General features: G+C 61.3%; 2 protein-coding genes across 7 annotated transcripts; one reads left to right on the plus strand and one right to left on the minus strand.

The window, feature by feature from the left end:
• Positions 1–1,167: 1,167 nt before the first annotated feature.
• TMEM8B (transmembrane protein 8B) lies at positions 1,168–12,664 on the minus strand. Of its 3 annotated transcripts, XM_065047164.1 has the most exons (13): positions 11,428–11,611; positions 8,377–8,566; positions 7,659–7,866; positions 7,371–7,504; positions 6,978–7,237; positions 6,363–6,718; positions 5,938–6,034; positions 5,631–5,754; positions 4,278–4,420; positions 3,901–4,079; positions 3,665–3,811; positions 3,475–3,591; positions 2,748–3,249 (listed from the first exon to the last, which is right to left on the minus strand). In XM_065047164.1, exons 1-13 carry the CDS (start codon positions 11,594–11,596, stop codon positions 2,914–2,916), a joined length of 2,460 nt encoding a protein of 819 aa, XP_064903236.1. In that variant the 5' UTR covers positions 11,597–11,611; the 3' UTR covers positions 2,748–2,913. The 3 variants fall into 3 exon arrangements, with proteins under 3 accessions (XP_064903237.1, XP_064903235.1, XP_064903236.1); XM_065047165.1 differs by lacking the exon at positions 11,428–11,611 and adding an exon at positions 12,464–12,664 and having other exon boundaries at positions 1,168–3,249; positions 3,475–3,811; XM_065047163.1 differs by having other exon boundaries at positions 1,168–3,249; positions 3,475–3,811.
• An 802-nt stretch (positions 12,665–13,466) lies between these two features.
• Positions 13,467–18,125, plus strand: TAF1C (TATA-box binding protein associated factor, RNA polymerase I subunit C). Of its 4 annotated transcripts, XM_065047166.1 has the most exons (14): positions 13,467–13,699; positions 13,784–13,877; positions 14,119–14,225; positions 14,318–14,413; positions 14,504–14,574; positions 14,662–14,909; positions 14,984–15,094; positions 15,207–15,330; positions 15,445–15,516; positions 15,638–15,773; positions 15,868–15,996; positions 16,156–16,330; positions 16,465–16,602; positions 16,890–18,125. In XM_065047166.1, exons 1-14 carry the CDS (start codon positions 13,568–13,570, stop codon positions 18,095–18,097), a joined length of 2,841 nt encoding a protein of 946 aa, XP_064903238.1. In that variant the 5' UTR covers positions 13,467–13,567; the 3' UTR covers positions 18,098–18,125. The 4 variants fall into 4 exon arrangements, with proteins under 4 accessions (XP_064903238.1, XP_064903239.1, XP_064903241.1 ...); XM_065047167.1 differs by lacking the exon at positions 13,784–13,877 and having other exon boundaries at positions 13,566–13,699; XM_065047169.1 differs by lacking the exons at positions 13,784–13,877; positions 14,318–14,413 and having other exon boundaries at positions 13,671–13,699; positions 14,466–14,574.
• Positions 18,126–18,230: the final 105 nt, after the last annotated feature.

Here is an 18,230-nt window from a genome sequence, read left to right on the forward strand (position 1 = left end):
AGGCTGTTTACACTGAATGGGGGGGAATCACAGACATCCCAACTCTGAGCAAGGAGGGAAGGCAGATCCAACCTTCACCCCAAGCGCAACCACACAGGGTTCAAGATGGAGACCATGGGGAGTGCACTGGTAAAGCTCACCCAGCCCCAGAAGGATGGGCGGGCCAGTGCTCCCAACTCTGTAGTGAAGGACAGGTGGCTGAGGGGATGCAGAGTCTCCCATGGTGTGTCCCAGCATGCTCACAATCAGATTTGATACGAGCTACAGTGCTGCACGCTCTGTCCTGGGTGTCCCATGGGAAAGAGCAGCTTCACCACTCTTCATGCCAGGACCGCTGAGCGAAAAATCTTTCTGTCCTGCAAGATAGTCCTGCCTGTCCCATTCTTGCTCCCCATCCATATGTCCCTGAGACTGCGGCAGCCTCCTGGGCAGGAGGATGGGTTTTGGCCCCATTGGGCCTGGGGGTGAAGTGGGGAGGTGGATTCTCAGATCCCAGAGGGCAGCACACGGGCCCCACGGGACAAGCTGAACTGGCAGAGACCACCTGGATCCCCTCCAGTGCTGTTTGGCTGAAGTTCCCCTCCAGCAGCATGCTCAGCCACTTGGCCTGTCCTTGGGATGAAAAATGCACTCATAGGTTTAATTAAAATGAGAGGGAGCACTGAGCCACCCCAGCAGCCTGGAGAAGCAGAACCCAGCAGAGCTAGTGCGTGGCTTTTCCAGGCTTTACTGGGCTGCTCTGCCCCTGCCCACCTCTGCCAGGACCCCTCAGGGCTCCAGACTTGGAGGTACCACCCTGTGGGGTCTGCCATGGGGCAGGTCAGGGGCTGCACAGCTGCTTGCTAGTGAAATGCACATCCCACCACATGATTACTGGGCTCTCTTATTGTAGGGCCTACACAAACTGGGCAAGCAACAAGTTTGCCCTTCATCTGCGCAGCGGTGAGCTGGGGCATCAGGGTGTGGTTAGGATGCTGCATGGAGCACTGACGTCTCCATGAAATTGGGGTGCATTTGTGCAGATCCACCCTCCAGGCTGGTGTGCACACCAGGGTGGCATGAGCCCTGTTCTCAGCATGCACCGTACTCCAGCATGTCGCTGGTGTGAAAACTGAGCTTCTCATTCTCTGGGGGCTGCTACTTCTAGGGGGATGCAATTGGACTTGGTGAAGTGAGCCACATTTTTAATTAAAAATATTAATCCTTCATCAGCCGGCTGGCTGGACCAGACAGGGCATTTTGCATGGCAGAGAAACAGCTGGAGGGTGAACTCTCAGGTGAAGATGTGCAGAGGCACATGTTCCCCAGCCCCCTTGCACAGTGACCAGGGCTCCTGCTCAGCCGCCCCACGCTGTCTGGGGCACCTCCACACCAGGCTGGTGTCCCACAGCCATCACCCCCACCAAAGGCCCAGAGATGCAGGCAGCAAAGCCCTGAACCCACCACCACTGCCATGGCCCTTGACAGCTCACCCCTCCTTCTGCTCCTGCCCACCCCACCCTGAGGTCCCTCCAGCTGCCCCCTGAGCCCACCCTGCTGCAACCAGCTGGGGCCCAGCTCCCAGGCAGCAGGTTTAATTAGATTGCAATCCTATTACAGAGCTGCCTGCCCGCCCGCAGCTGCTAATCCTGTTAGGCATCCAGTAAAGCTCCCTGTGCCCGGCTTTGTCCCTGGGGCATGGGGAGGAGGGGCTGCTGATGGGTGGGTTCTGCTGAGCCAGGATGTTTCTTCCAGGGTGCAGAGCTTTGCCTGGGGACTCATGCCCAAAGACCCCTGAGGGTTTGGGAAGAGCCCAGGGGCTTGGAGCAGTCACTGCAGGGGTGAGAAGGGGCAGTGGGGTTTCCCCTCTCCTCTCTGGTCCATCTTGCTTGCTCTCAGCTGTGGGGACAGGGTGGAAATGCCCGATCCTTGAGCCATGTGCACAACCTGGGGATTTGACACTGCACCATGGTCATCAGGTGGGTGCTGAGCCCAAGGGCCTGACCACAGGGGAGGTGAGGAATAGGGGCTGAGACAAAGTTGGCACAACCAGATGGGGGAGGTACAATCCATGCAATAACCCCCCCCACACACAGTTGCTCAGTGCCTTGCAGAGACAGGGCAGCTGCTCATGGCTGGTGGTACCAACAGGGATGCAGCGTCACTGCTCTCCTGGGTGAATGCACTCAGGTGTGTGTCACCGAGGTGGGCTGCTCTGGGCAGCAGGGTGACACCAATGAGGCTGTGGGCTTCTGGGGATGTGACGCTTGCAGGCAGTGCACTTTCAGACCTGCTCATCACCACAGCAGGCAGCACAGTGCCACTTCCCAGGGGCAGCTTCCCCCGTGGCTACAGGCTCCCCATGGTCCTGCTGGCTTCCAGGGTCCCCAGCTGCCCTAGCACTGTACAGCTCCCTGTGGGTCAGGCATTAAAGCTGTTCTGTGAGAGTACAGTGCCACAGCAAAGTCCTTCCAGCTCTATAGCCTACCCTCTTGTGAGCAAAAAGGCTGCAGCCCCTGGCCCCAAACGTCTCACTGACTACCTGGCTCCACACTGGAGCCGCATCAGCCCCAGAGCAGCCCGTGGCAGAGTATCAGACCTTGCTACAGAGCCCTGAGCGAAAGCCAGAGACCAGTGCCATTTGCCCCTCTGCACCCAACCACAATCCCTGGGCACCTCTGTGGCCCAGCAAAAAGAGGATCATGGCCTCAGCTCAGCCTTGAGCTCCCCCAGCTCTGCACCAAACTGAGCTGCAGCAACTCCCGGAGACAAGTTCAACCAGGTTGTAATTGCAAGAACAGGTTGGCACGGGCAGCTGTGTGTCCACCCAGAGGAGTCCTGGAGCTCCCGAGGACGCGTGTCCAGCAAAGAGAGCAGCTGCCAGGCCCCACAGAGCTGCTGTCCGTGCCGGCAGTGTCCGAGCTGCTGTTGACATCAGCTGGTGCAAATGCTGTTGATGGAGGCCACAGCTGGGTCCACGAGCCCCAGCTCCTCCTGTTCGTTGACGCAGAGCTGGTACCCACAGCCTTTGCGCCGGGGCAGCGGCCCGAGGCGCCCGCTGGACTTGGCACGGGGCGGCAGCAAGAAGCCAACGCTGCCGGCGATGAGCAGGTGCCAGATGCTGTGGATGTAGAAGTAGTTCTCCTCTGTCTCCACAAAGGCGTAGAGCAGCACGGCAGCCGCCGCAATCAGCGCTCCTGGGCACAGGTAAAAAGCCCAGCGCTTCCAGGTTGGTGGGTAGCAGTGGCGGCGACGGATAGTGCGAGCTGTCTGTGGTGGGGAAAAGGGGGGGCTGCAAGAGGCAATCCTGGCAGGGATGGGCACAGCCCCTGTGCTGCAGTGCCACATCCCCCAGGAGCCAGGGAGGAGGGTTCATGGGGAAGGGTGAGGCAGCAGCATGGAGACGCTGGCAGGGGAGTGGGGCTAGATGACTGGGCAGGATGCTGAGCACACCTGGGATGGGGACGCACGAGGACAGGAATAGCGATTCCTTACCCAGGCAATGGCCATGATCCCTAAGGCAAAGAGGCTGGGCCCCAGCAGGTTCCAGAGCCCATGGCGGTCCATCTGCAGAGCCATGGAGAGCAGCATGGCCCCCAACAGGTACAGCACCTGTGGGGCAGCAGGGCACCATCAGGATGGATCCCCTCTGTGCCCACCCCACGTGCCCCCTCACCGCGCTTGCCTGCTTGACCACAGGCTGGAGCCGGGCCATGGCGATGACGGTGACCCAGACAGACATGAGAGAGCCCAGGAAGTCACAGAACTGCAGCACATCGTAGTCCATTATGCAGAACACCACAATGCCCGGCTGGTCACAGGCGTGGTAAAACTGGGATAAAGGAGAAAGGATGTTAGGGCCTCCCCATAAAGCTCCAGCCCCTTGCCTGCTCCCCTCAGCCACCCCTATGCCAGGCTTACAGTGGAGAAGAACATGGTGAAGATATAGACAGCAGCTTCCAGGAGGTAGTGGCTGCGGACAGCGATGGCCACGGGGGGCACGAACATGACGTTGCTGAGGCACAGCAGCAGTGTGGAGAGGAGCTGGAAGCCATAGGAGAAAGCCTCGGCATTGTCTGTGCAGCCCCAGCCGTTCCAGCCTGTGGATGGGGACAGCTGCCATCAACCCTGCAGCATTTGCAGGGGCTGGGCAGGGATCAGGGAAGACCCTTTCTAATGCCCTCCAGAGAGCTGATGTGGGGGAACTAATGGGACGCACAACCCCCAGGGAGGAGGGAAGGATGCTGGGGGTGTCCCTGGGTGCAGTGGGCACCATGGGTGCCCAGGGAAGCTCTCACCAGCTTTGCACTCGCAGGCAGCATACAGGTAGTTGTTGGTGCGCAGCAGCTTGCACTGGCCATAGATGCCACAGTCATTGATGCAGGGCGAGAGGTAGGCACGCAGGTACACCTCAGCCGTCACGTTGGTGCAGGGCTCAAACCTGCAGTGCAGGAGAAGGGGGTCAGCCCTTGCACTGCACCCCTCAAGCAGCTCCTGCCTCCACCAGAGGCGCCTGTTGCACCCAGGTTTGGCAAGTGATGGGAGACCCAGGGCAATGGCAAGCACGAAAATGACCTGTTTTGGTACTACATATGGCAGCTGAGAGCTGGTCCCCAAGGATCTGGTGTGCTGCAATTGTCTGCACCAGGCTGGGTGAGTGGGAGGAATGTGGTCGTGCTTAGACCCACTTTGCCTCTAGAAAAACACTCAGCTGGCTCCCATTTTGTCTGGGTTTTGCTGAGAAAACACCATGCCCTGCAATGCCTGCCTGTGACCATGTTGGGGAAGGACCGACTGCAACTGGCAGCTCAGCAGGAACTAGAATCTCAGCAGAGGGGTTGGGGGACACACAGCACCCCTGCTGCCCATGCATGGGGCTCTGGGGACACCCAGCACCTCGGCAGCTCCAGCAGGCAGGAACACCGACAGGCCCACGTCCCGACAGCACACACTAACTGCTGCCTGTGCACACACAGGCACACCAACGTGCACAAACATGCACACAGCACCGTCTGCACACGTGCACAGGGTGTGTGTCTGCTGTCCCTGCGTGTGCTCACACAGTTCAAACATGGGCATGCATGCACACAGCATTGTCTGCACAGCACAGAGCCCCACATGGACTCTTGTATGCACAAACACGTGCACACAACAGCGTCTCTCCTCCACAGGGCTTTCAGGCAGACACGCACTCCAGAAGCAGAGCTGCAGACACAGGACCAGTCCCTGGAGGTGCTGAGCACAGCAGCCTGCCCAGATCTGCCCCCTCATACAAACAGCTAAGCCCTGTCCCTCACAATGACAGCCCAGTCCCCTCCCAGGCGTGGGTACAGATGGGCACTGCCACAGAGACAGGCAGGCACCAACAGATGCACGGCGTTCATGAGCTGACGGGCGCTTCTGAACTGAGAGACGGAGGGAAGAGCCACAGGGACCCACAGATGGTCAGACAGGCACAAGATAGAGCCATCCATGCCCACGCAAACACTCACAGGGTGACACACAGCCCACAAAGCCACATGCACGCACATGAGCATTGACTGCAGCACAGGGGACAGGCACACGCATGGACCCCTGGTGCACATGGATGCAGGGCACAGTGGGGATATGCCCTCTGAGTGTAGAGGGAGCGGACATCCCAAGGCTCTTACCCATGCTCTGTGGCACAGAGCGAGCGCAGGCTCAGGTACCAGCTGCCTGTCTGGGGGTAGGGGATTCGCAGGCGGCTGAGGGTGGCCGTGGCATTGACGGAGAGCAGGAAGCCTGCCAGGGACTCTGTGGACACAGAGAGCTCCATGTGAGTAGGGCAGGGGACAGCCCCTTCTCCTGGGTAGAGCTGGGACAGGGACAGAGCACCCTGTGCTAGGCTCCAGGGACAGATGCCCCTGTGGTCTCTGCCATCTCCCACCCAGCCTCTTGCCATACATGTTCAGGGTGGACATGCACAGCTCAGCCTACCTGTCTCGCAGGTGACTGATGCATTGTCACTGGATGTCAGCGGGACTTCGTGGTTCAGACACCCAAACACTGTCACATTCTCACCACACAGGGAGCTCTGGTGGAAGAGGAGATGGTCCTAAACCAGTGCCAGGAATGTGCCCTGCTCTGATAGCACCCAAATCACGGCATACCACCTAGCAGTACCCTAACACACTGCCCATCACCTAAGAACACACAAATCCAGGCCATTACCCTTGCCTTTAGAGCGTGCTAATCTCTGTTCTACTATGCATGAACATCCCAAACCCACCCACACTCCAGAACCATGACCCAGCATCCCCAAGCCTGCCCCTCACCCTGCTGCAGTCCCAATGTCACCCATCTCCCAGCCCATGACTCCCAGTCTGCCCTGCCCCAGTCAGGGTTCAGCATGGAGATCTCACCACGTTGAGCCGCAGCTCCAGGTTGAGCACCCCACCACTGTCCAGCACTGGTAGGAGATTGATGACAAAGACAGCAGGGTGGTCAGGTGGCACTGACACATTGGGCCCGAAGAAGATGTAGAAGTGGACGGAGAAGGTGTCCAGCTCATTGCGCAGCGTGGGGCGGACTGGCCAGCACCGCTCACTTGCGGGTGAGGAGGTGGGGATGGGGACCGGGTGCTTCGTGCCATTCGGGCTGGCAGGTGGAGGGCTGTCCCCCAGGGCCAGCCCACCCATGGAGCCGAAGGAGTGTGGCATATTCATGGAGGCACTGGACGGCAGGAAGGGTGGCCGGGCCAGGCTGGGTTGTGAGCAGTCTGGAGGACAGAGCCATCAGCCTGGGCACCACACAGGCTCTCAAACCCAGTTTTAGCTCCCATCTCCCCTTCTTGCCCATTGCTCACCCCCATCTGCAACCCATCCTCAACACCTACTGGTGACCCCATGGCCACAGAGTTGGGTATCATCCCACACCCAGATGGAGCCAGATCCTTCAGGCATCCTTTGCCACCCCATCAGTCACCCAAGCAGAATCAAGACCGTGCCACCCACCCATACCTCTCCATGTGTCCTCACCTGTGACTTGCACGATGACCTGGAAGGAGACAGTGCCCGGCACCCCAGGGTGTTTCTCCACCAACACGTAGTACCAGTGCTGCCAGAAGGGCAAGTCCAGTGCCAGCTGGCAGGGAGTGTGGTCCCGGCAGTCCATCGCTGTGGAGTTGTGCAGTGGGGGAGCCTTGGCCCTCACACGCAGCCAGAGCGGGCAACCCTCAGCCCCATGGCACCGCAGCACCTCCACCAGCACTCGCGATGTGTAGCTGGGCACAAATACCCTGTGGGAGAGCGGTGTCAGGTTCTGCCCCTCAGCACAGACCAATGGGGCTGGGGATGCAAGCAAGAGGGATGGGGCACCCTAAGCACTCCACCCTGGGGTGCCTCCTCCTTAGAAGACTCTTTTTCACTCACTTGTAGAGGCAGGAGCGGTTGTGGGGGCCCATGCTCTGCTCGGTGACAAAACCAGGGTATAGCACAGCAATGTTCACCAGGCGCTGCACGATGAGCTGTGGCTGGAAAAGATACTGGCACTCCTCGTAGAGCCCCTGCACCAGTAGGACAGTCAGCAAGGGGCAGGGGGCATGAGGCACTGTCCCATCTTGGGGCATCTGCCCCAGGCATTGCCAGCCCATGACACTCAGGCCCCAGCTGAGTGCAACAGTGAGCCCTGCCACCCCACGGTCCCCCCAGGCCCTTCACCTTGACAGAGATCTTCCCCTCATCCTTGGGCAGGTGGGCAGCCAGGAACCAGTCCCCAGGCAGTGGGCTGGTGACATTGAACACCCCCGTGGTGCGGTTGGGCAGGGTCCAGGTGAGCGTCAGTGCGAAGGAGCCAGGGACAGCAGTGTCCCTGGGGAAGTGCGTGTGCAAGGGGTTAATGACAGAGGGAGCCCCTGAGCGGAAGTACCTGCAGGAGAGACAGCAGTTAGCAGGGTGCAGGCCAGGCCTTGTGGCAGGGCCAGCCTGCCCTACACGTGGGGATCTGTCCTCTATGCTACTAGGAAGCTCAAAGACATCATGTGAATCCACCTGTAAGGTGGGCCCTTGCTGGAGACTGTGAGCTTCCTTGGGTGAGTGTTCAAGCAAAACTGTGAATGCATGAGATGCACAAAAGAGTGGAGCCTGCAATGGTCCTGGGAAGATGAATTATGGGCAGTGGGGATGCATGTATGTATGTGTGCATGTATGTGCATATATGCATGTGTGTGCATGCATCTGTGCACCAGTGTGTGTCTGCTTATGAGTGCATTTGTATGCATGAGTGCTCCTCTTTATGTACACATGTGTGCACATATGTGCACGTGCAAGCAAGAAGCAGACAGGAGCAAACAGGCTCCAGGGCAAGTTCAAGCAGAGGGCAGCAGGAGCAGACAGAGGCAGGCAGGAAGGAAACAGGCAGGGCAGGCTGCTTACTCACACAGTTATGCTACGGTCTGGACATTGATCCCCAAATGTGCCACCCTGCTCCTTGAAAGTGATGAGGTTCCAAACTGCAATGACTGTGTCCTCAGGGATATGGAAGTGGAAGAGCTCGATGCTGGCAAAGGAGCGGAAGGGGCTGAGCTTGCGTGGTGTGCGGGTGAAGTAGTCTGTCACAAAGAGCCCATCTGCAGAGAAGACCCAAAGGCGCTCTCAATGGGGTGGGTGACAGGGGAGGTGCAGCAGTCCTCCCAGACCAGGCCCACTCCCCCAGGCTCTGAACATGCCGCAAAATGGGCAGCCTAAAGGCTGGAGGGGCTGGGGCTGTGCCACTTCAGTGTATCCCCAGGGCTGATGTCAGCTTTGCTCATCTTTGCCTTCCAGTCCTGCCACAGTCTGCATCATACCTGCTTCAGCATTGCTGCTAGCCCAGTTCCTGGAGCTGTGGACATTCATTCTCTGGAGCCCCCAGAGCCCTCAGCCCTGGCTGCTCAGGCTCTGCCCATGTGCAGCCTATCTCATTAAACTAATTGTTCTCTTCAGTGAGGACCTGCTCCCTGCATTTTACCTATAATAAAGGGACATTCCTTTAGGGTCCAGCTCTGCCCCAACAGGTAAGGTCCCACAGGGACACAGATTCCCTGCTTCTCTGCCTGCCGAGAAGCCTCAGCACAGAGCCCATCATAAACCACAGAGTCCTACAACAGAGTCATGAGAAGAAGGAGTGAGCAGTACACTTCCTGCACAGCTCCCCAGCTTTCTCATGATTTGCAGAGGAGGAATGGTTCACAAATGTGTGCACATATGTTCTTGTGGGTGCAGTCTGCGTACACAGCAAAGTGGAGGCGTGCACACCCACATGCATGGGCGCACATGGAGGCCCATGTCTGAGAGACACTTCCTGCAAGCCCACAGCATTCGCTGGGGTCACCTCTCTTTGCTCAACTGACAGATTAATTTCCAGAGATTTTCAGGAGCCTCAGCAGCAGAGGGACAGCCACTTCCTTGGCACAATAGAGGCAAGGGAGACCTGGTCTCCAGACAGCAACTGTAACTTCCACCTACCATTGCCACACTTCCTCCATTCCAGCCTGGAAGACCCATTCATTATTCCCCAGAGATGTAACAAGGATGAGATGCACCTCCGCACAAGCTGCCAGCAAAAAGGATGCCAACAGAGAATGGGCTAGGAGCAGGGCTGTACCCAGAAGGGCTCGTTTAGTGGGGAGTGGGAGAGCTGACTTGAAGGGTTGCTTTGCATGGCGTGTGCCTGGCTGGAAGTGTGCGCATGTGCTTGTGTGCACATGTGTTTTTGCTGTGTGTGTGCAGCCCCAGCAGGCTGTACACTGACATGCATCTGCTCCCTTGCCTGGAACAAAGGCAGCTCCCCCTCCCTTTCACTGACAGTCGACACAAGCCAGACATGAAATACCTGTTTCAGTGCAAGAGCACCGGATCCCAGTTTCTCCACTGTGAACTACCAAGCTACTCCACAGCTCCCCTCCCCACGTAGAGACAGTGACCTGGCAAGGGACCCCAGGAAGGAGGGGATCTTGAACACAACTCCAGAAGGTGGCACGGGGGCAAGCACTCGGAGCTTCCCATTCCCAGCACGGTTCCCCATGCCCACTCACTCAGGGCAAGGCAGGGAGAGCTGGCTGAAGGGAGGGGATCAGGCTGAAACCCCGTGGCAGTGTGGCCAGAGCATGGGGGGGAAAGGGGTTGTTAGAGGATTTGCTATCGATGGGAAGGAGTGTGAAGGAGGAAAGCAAGTGTCCCTCTGCCCCAGAACAGCTGCCGGAGCCGCGGGACCCTCAACCACGGGACTACAGCCCCAGGCCGTACCCGGCGGTCAGAACCGCGGACAGTTCCCGGTCCGGCGGTCAGCACCGCGGACATCTCCGCGATCAGCGGTCAGCACCGCGGACAGCTCCTGCGGCTGCATCACCGTTGCCCCAAGGCGGCCCTCCCCACGACGACCTGTCCCCCTCCTCCAGCGATGTCTCCTCCACGCTCCCAGTACCTCTCCACATCCCTGTCACCAAGCCAGTTTCCCATGCCACACAGCATGCTCCTCGCCTGACATAGTCCTACCAGTGTACCCCACACACACAACTCGATGCCTTGCTGTGCACACGTCCCTCTCTTCGTGGGCTGCCCATCCCCACTGCCCCACTGTACGCACACAGCACCCTGCCTCCCATCTGCAGCCCCCCGTGCCCACTGCCCGTGTTCCACTGGATGTGCACCATCTGTGTCTTCCTGGCACACACACCTCTGTGCCCCACTGCACATTTATCTCCATGCCCCACTGCATGGGTACCCCATGCTCCATGACATGCTTATCATTATGCATCACTGCAGGCACATCTTTGTGCCCCATTGCGTAGGCATTTGGTATCCCCTGCACATGCATCTCCATGCCCCATCATACAAGCAACCCATTGCACATGCACCTCTGTGTCCCATTGGACACGCACCTCATGCCCGATTGCACGGGCAACTCCTGCCCCATAGGACACACGCTCTGCTCCCAGCTGGGGACACCTCTGTGCACTGTTGCATATGTGGCCCAAAACCCACTGGATGCACAACACATCCCTTGTTGCACAGAGTCACCATGTCCCATTGCACGTGCATCCTGCATCCCATAGCAAGCAAGCACTGCACCCCACTGTACACACTGCCCCGTGCCCCATTCTTACCCCCCCACCACCTCATCGCATGCATACCCCACATGCCATTGTTTGTGTACCTCATACCCATCGGAAGCACAACAGGAGCACCCTCCACCCCACAGCATGTGAACATCCCCTTCGCCTCACAGCATGCAAACCTCCTACCCGTTGCACACACACGCCGTGCCCCATTACATGCGTACCTCATTCCCATCGCACACACACCCCTCAATGTGCACCCCCACGGCACGCGCACCCCATGCAGGCACCCTCCTGCTCCCCATCCCGTACTCGCCCCTCTGCCCCGCCGCGCTTGTGCCCCACACCCGTGGCACGCGTGCCCCCGCGTCCCCCGGCCCCGCGGCACTCACCGGCGGGCGGCGGCGGGAGGAGGAGCGGCAGGAGCAGCAGGGGCAGGCGGAGGTGGGGGGCGAGAGGCCGCCGCTGCCCGCCGCCCCTGCCGCCCCCCCGGCCCATGCCGCCGCGCCGGCTGCCGTGGGGCGCGCGCCGCCAGCAGCCCCGCCGCGCACCGGCGCCCATGACGTCACCCGCCCCGCCCCCGGGGCCGCCCCCGCCCGACCATTGGCCCCCACGCGCGTCACTCGCCGGCAGCAGCGCCCCGCCCCCCTGAGTGACCCGATCTCCCCCGGGGTGGCCCCGCCGCTGCTCGGGGCACGGAGGGGCAGGGACAGGGATGGGGACGGGGATAGGGGGTGAGGGCAGGGACTGGGACACGGAGCTGGCGACAGGGACGCTGAGGACAGGGACAATGACTGGGGACTGGGATACAGGGATGGGGGACAAGGATACAGAACTGAGAACAGTGCTATAGGCTGGTGACCAGGATATGGAGCTTAGGGACAGCGACACAGACTGGGGACCTGCACTGGGGCTGGGGACAGGGATATAGACTAAGGAAAGGGTTATAGGGCTGGGAGTCAGGGACATGGGGTTGGGTACAGGGATATGGGTTGAGGACAGGGATACAGGACAGGGAGACAGGGGCCATGCAGCTGGGATGCAGGTGGCTGTGGGGCCAGGCTACAAAGGGTCCGTGGGGCTGGGACACAGCAACTGTGGGGCAGAGTGTAGGGGAACAAGAGGACTAAAATACCAGGGGCAAACAGGACTTCTGTGGAAAGTGGATGAGAGGCAGCCAGGGCTATCTATGGGGCCGAAGAGGGGCTATCTATGGGAGCTGTTTAAGGGGTGTCTATTTATTATTATTTCCTATTTATCTTATGGAACCGGTGTCCAGGAGAGGAGGTCTGCAGGGCTGAGGGCATCCTGCAGGGCTGAGGGCATCCTGCAGGGATGAGGGCATCCCGACGGGAAACGATCTCATCATGCTTCCCCAAACTCCCCTGACATCACTCCCGGTCTCCCTGACATCATCCCCAGACTCACCTGACATCACCATCCCCCTTGGACGCTGTGGAGGCAGGAGACTCGTGGGCACAGCCCCACTCCCGGGGATGATCTGTCCTCCTGTCATGGAGCACACCGGGACATGCGGGGGGAGAACAGCCGCCCCCCACGGTCAGTCCGGAGTGCCCAGTGGTCGCTCCCTGGAGGGCAGCCCCCCTCCAGGCACGGCTGGGGGTTCCCTCCCCAACGCGGACCTGCCGGGGCACGGCTCCTGGGCCGGTGTCCCTGGCACAGCCACCATGCAAGGTCCCTGGTTCCTCCAGAAGCAACTTGGTCCCGCTGTCCTTGGGAAGGGGACAGGGCAGCCTGTCCGCCTCCAGGATACTCTCCAAAGGCTCCAGAGTCCCATCAGAGCTCCGTGGGACAAAGAACCGCCCCCCGTAGGAGTGGGCACGTATGGGAGCCCTCATAGGGACCCTGCAGCCTCCCCGAGGGAGGAAAGGGCAGTGGAACCGGGGCAGGAGAGAGAGCCCCGGGATGGAGTCGCCGTGAGGTCACACGGGAAGGGCAGGGGCTTGAGGGGGTTGGAATAGATTTATATTCCCCAGCCCTCCCGGAGATGCCTTTTAGCCCCATGTCTCTCAGGTATTTGGGGCTGCCGCATGGCCTCACATCCCCCAGATACTTGGGTGTCCCACGAACATGCAGCAACAGCGCCAGGCCAGATGGCAAGGTGTGCCCACGGCAGGACCCGCGTGGGGGGGTCCCCTCTGCTGTACTGGTGGGTGAGGAGCGAGGGGGCGATACCCGCACCGCGCCCGTTCCCATGTGTGGTCTTGTCCCGACGGCTCCCCCAGCGTGTCCGTCCCGGTCCAGCCCGGTCCCCACCGCTCCCCATGCTCCCGCCGACTGAGGCGCATTTGCTCCCTCTGTCCGCGAGGGGGCAGTCGCGCTCCGCATTGCGAGGCCGCGGGCGCCGCTCTGGTCCCGCTCCGTTGCCGGGCGCTGATTGGTGCGTGGTGCCTTGACAGCGCCACTTCCGGTGGCGGGGCCGTTCCCGCGTGGGCACCGGCCGGCGAGCGCTCTCGGAATCAGGACCCCCGTGACCCCCGGCCCCAGCGCCCCCAGCCCGGTACCGGCCGCATGGAGTTCCCGGACACTCTCTTCCCCTCCTACTTCGGCGCCGGCCCGCTCCGGGAGGTGTGGGGCCCCGCTCCGGCCTCCGGTTGGGGCGAGCGCGGGCAGGTGCTGGAGGCTGGTCCCGGGCGCCGCCAGGTGAGGGCCAGGGGGGTCGGGCCGGGGGGCCGCGGCGTGGGGCGGACAGGGGCCGCTCTCACCTCCCGCCTCCTCTCCGTGCAGTGCGGGACGGCGTTCGTGCCCCGCCGCGGGAGGACGGGCGAGAGCTGGGAACCCGCCGAGGCTGCCGCCGTGCCCGTGCTGCCTCCCAACGCCGGTGAGAGCTGCGGGGGCGGAGGGGGGTGCCCTGTCCCGGAGGCCGTCTCGTTTCACCTCCACACCTGCCCTGCGGCTCAGCAGCCCTGGCGGCTCTGCCGTGCTGGCACAGGGAGCTTTAGCAACTCTTCTCGGGAATGCTCACAGAGGAGGGAGCAGGGGTGGACCAGCCGTGGCCGTGTGGGGCCGCCAGTGTTCTGGTATTTGTGCGGTGACGGCTGCTCCCTGCCTTCTCCCCACAGGCTGCTGGATCCCCATGCTCACACAGCAGGACATCCCCTGCCGTGGCATTCTGCACAAGAAGCTCCGGGCAGGCAAGTTCAGAGCTGCCCTGGACTTCACCAAACAGGTAGAGCTTGGGGTACCAGGTCCCACAGAGGACCTGGAGGGGTGGCATGGGATCCCTGCATGTCCTAACCCCTCCCTGTCCTTCACACACAGCTGAGCCATTTCTTTGTGGATCACCCAGAAGATGTATTTGGCTCTCTGGGGCAGCTGCTGCACAAGAACTTCTTCTTGGGTGACTCCAAGCTGACGGTCAGTGTCTGTCTGGGGGTAACAACGGTATCCCCCACCCCTCTTCTTGCAGCTTCCAGCTCCAACCTCTGTCCCCTGTCCACCCCTCAGAGAACAGCCCGGGACACCACCATCCGGATGACAGCCCTGAGGAAGGATATTGAACGTCTGGAGGCCAGGCGGTGAGTGTCCCCATGCTCCCTGCCCTGGAGAAAGCTGAGGGGGTTCCTGTTCTCTCTCCCCTCTGGACATTGGCTGTCTCACCACAGTGGCTGCACCCAGGAGCACCTCGTTCCCCGCCTGCGCTGGTTCTCTCACGTCTGTCGTGACTGGCTCTTTGAGGTGCCACTGGGAGTTCTGGGGGACTATGTGCACGAGGAGCTGCTACTGCAGTGTGCCGACCTGCTCTTCAATGACAGCCGTACTGGGGGGGCGCTAGCATGGCTGCCCCCCGAAGACGCAGGAGCACGCACAGGCCGGCTGGTGTACCCCGGAGGACAGGCCATGAACCACCTCTGTATCCTGCCCTGTGAGGTGTCCCTGGGGATTGAAAGGGGGATCATGTTGCAGTGTCCTTAACCAGCACCCCAGATTTCCAGGACGTGGTGCTGGAGGAGCTGCCCCGTGCCTGGGGCTCCCCGGCGCAGTTTGAGCTCAATGGGTGCATCCGGCAAGTAGATGCTGCCCGAGTGGATGGGGAAGGTGAGCCAGCCCTGGGATCTGTGCCTCAGGTGGGACAGGGTGTGGGGTGGAGGGGGAACAAGGGACCCCTGTGATGCTGCTATTTCACATGCCACCTCCTGTCCCCTTCCAGATTTTGTTGGCGTCCGCTCAGACTATCACTGTGGCATTTGGAGGGTGCCGGGCAGGATAGGGGCAGCCCCCACCCCGCTGCAGGTCATCCGCACCAGCGTGCCTGCCTCCTGCCTCACCGTCAGGTAGGTGCTGGGGTAATGCATTTTGCAGGGAGCTGGCTCTGCTGTGCCTGCAGCCCTCTGTGCTGTGACAGGCACTCCAATCCCCATGGTGATGCTATGTTCCCTGTGCCACAGCCCTCACCTCCCTGGGGAGCTGGCTGTCTGCACCCAGAGTGGAGCCGTCTACCTCTGGAGCATCGAGACAGGGTGAGATGGGGCACTCAGGGGTGGGAGGGTGCTCATGTACATCCCTGGCTCTTGGTGTTGGGGGAGTACCCAAGCGAGAGGGACAACTCTGCCCTACGCTGATGCGGTATTCTCCCCATAGGCTCCAGCGGCTCCGCCATGACCCTCAGACAATGTTTTTTCGGGATCATTCACCCTGGCGCTGGAGCGACTTCACTGCACACCCGCGGGTGCTGAGCTGCGCTGACCGCACCGGCCTGCAGTGCCTGGATGCCCGGGTGAGCCTGGGAGGGTGGGCACAGGGACAGCAGTGGGTGGTGGAGAGGGTACCCCAACCCAGGGTGCTGACACCACCCCAATTTGCTGCTGCAGGCCCCCGAGAGATGCCACTTTGACTTGTTCAAGGTGGGTGAGGAAGCCGACTGCCAGCAGGGCGAGCGTGTCATGCTGCCCATGTACCTGGGCAGGGCTCACCCCTCTCATCACCTCGTCACCACCCAGGTGAGTCTCACCACACCCCAGAGGTACAGCTGAGGGCTGGGGGGACACCCCGGCACGGCCCCCTCTCCCAGTGGCCATGGGGCAGGGGGATCATCCAGCTGAGGGGGGCTGCCACAGCATATCGAGGGGAGCCCCGCTGAACTGTGTTCCCCATCCCAGTTCTCCGTGTATGTGATGGATGAGCGGTTGCCACTGGTGCCCATGCTGAAGTGGGTGCACATGATGAAAGCCCCCCCTCTCTTTGCCCACCTGACACCGGGGGAGTCTGGGAGGAGCCATAAGGTTCTGCTTGGTGCATCCAGCACCCAGGAACTGCTGCTGCTGCAATACCAAGGTGAGAGATGGGGCTTTGAGAGCACTGCAGGACTGGGTCTCCTCTGTGCCCCCTTTCCAGCTCCTCAGTGCTGCCACAGGCTGCCAGTCCAGCTTTGGTGCTCATCAGACAATTTTTGGTGTGTCCTTTTCCAGGGGGCAGCCGGTCAGCCTGCCAGCTGGTGGGGCCTCCACAGAAATTGCACAGCATCGCTGGCTGCCTGCAGCACCTGCCAACGCAGCTCCCACACCGCCACCACCTGCTCCAGCAGCGACTTGGTGCCCCGGCTGCTGGTGGGTACCCGCACCACTCTGGGGTGCAGGTCTGGCGAGGAGGGATGTGGGCTTGGAGGGAGGAGTGCAGCCTCTGCCATGCCCTGGGGTGGTGGTGGTTGAAAAAGCAAAGGCCTGAACAACCCTGTGTGCGGGATAAGAGGTTAATGACCTGGAAAATTATATGAGGAGAGGGAGCCAGCAGTGAGTGTGCCCATGGCGAGGTGGAGGCAGCCCCCACTGCTGGCCAAGGCCCAGGACGGGCCTCAGGGCTGGGACCCTGGTGGTAATGCCCCCTATTCCCACAGGGCTGGCTGCCACACTACAGAAGGACAGGTTGCAGGAGTCGTTGCTGGTTTTCCAGCTCTCCGAGGCTGGGGATGTCTTCTGCCAGAGACTGACGCACAAGATGGCACAGCCCCCTGTGCCCACCTCCGTGGATGAGACTGCAACAGCTCCCGGCTCTTCCCCTCTCTTTGAGGATCCAGCCAGCAGCTCACTGGGCTCGGGCAGTGAGGAAGAAGAAGAGAAAGAGGAAGAGCAAGAGAAAGAGGAAGAGCAAACCTTCTACTTGTCTGACTTGGAGGTGATTAGCAATGAGGAGGAGGAGGCTGCAGGCACACCAGCAGCTCCAGAGGAAGCTGAACTGCCCCAGGAGCCCTGTGCCAGCCCGCAGCCCTCTCTGGCAGCACCCAGCCCGGGCGCAGTGCTGCGTTACCGCCGCTGGCTGAAGGCTCTTTTCAAGGTCTGTGGGGAGCCTCCCCGGCACTACTGGCTCCCCATCCTCAGCCAGAAGCGCCTCTTCATCCGCAAAGAGCTGCAAAGCCCAGCGGGCCCCACCACACTGCAAGGGCAGGTGCGCCAGCAGCTGCGTCAGGCCATGCGGGAAAAGGGCCGCATCCAGCGCTGGGACATGCCCGGCGCCCTCACCCCTAGCCTGACACAGCACCCGGAGCTGGCAGAGGGGGTGGACACGCTGAGCACCCGTCTGACGGCAGCCTGGTCAGGGGACTGGGTCCAGTGGTGGGAGGCGAGGACGAGCTTCAGCATGGCGCAGAGGCGGCGGGCACTGCGGGAGCGGCGGCGGCAGCAGAAGCGAGCCCGCAGCCGGTGCAGCCTTTCGGCCAGCTTCACCTCCTCTGTCACCTACCAGTCTGAGCTCTCGGAGCTGAGTGATGCAGCCCCCCCGCCACTGTCCCCCGGCCCTCCCCCTGTGCTGGCCCAGGAGGGCTCCCCACTGCGCGGCAGCACCCCGGCATCCCCAGCTCCCGACGAAGCCCTGCTCTCCTCGCAGAGCCTGCGCAGCCGCGGCATCCCCAAGGAGCGGCGGAAGACGCTGCGGGACTACCTGGCGGTGTGGGCCGAGAGCCCCACTGAGCCCCCAGAGTCCCCCGGGAGCCAGGCCAGCCAACTCTGCATCCCCTCCTCCCAGAGCCAGCACTGCATCCCTTCCTCCCAGAGCCAGCTCTCCTCCGCCTCCCAGCCGCGACGCAAGCGCCCACGCATGGGCTTCTGAGGGCCCAATAAACCCGGCAAAGACCTGCTTCTGTCCCAGGGTCATTGCAGCGGGAGCGGGGCTGCGCTGCCATGCGTGGTCACGGCACCCACTCGCGGAGTGAGGGGTGCGGCGGGAGCCCCGCACGCTCCTC

The sequence above is a fragment of the Columba livia genome, chromosome Z, assembly GCF_036013475.1.
Source record: "Columba livia isolate bColLiv1 breed racing homer chromosome Z, bColLiv1.pat.W.v2, whole genome shotgun sequence".
Taxonomy (NCBI): domain Eukaryota; kingdom Metazoa; phylum Chordata; class Aves; order Columbiformes; family Columbidae; genus Columba; species Columba livia.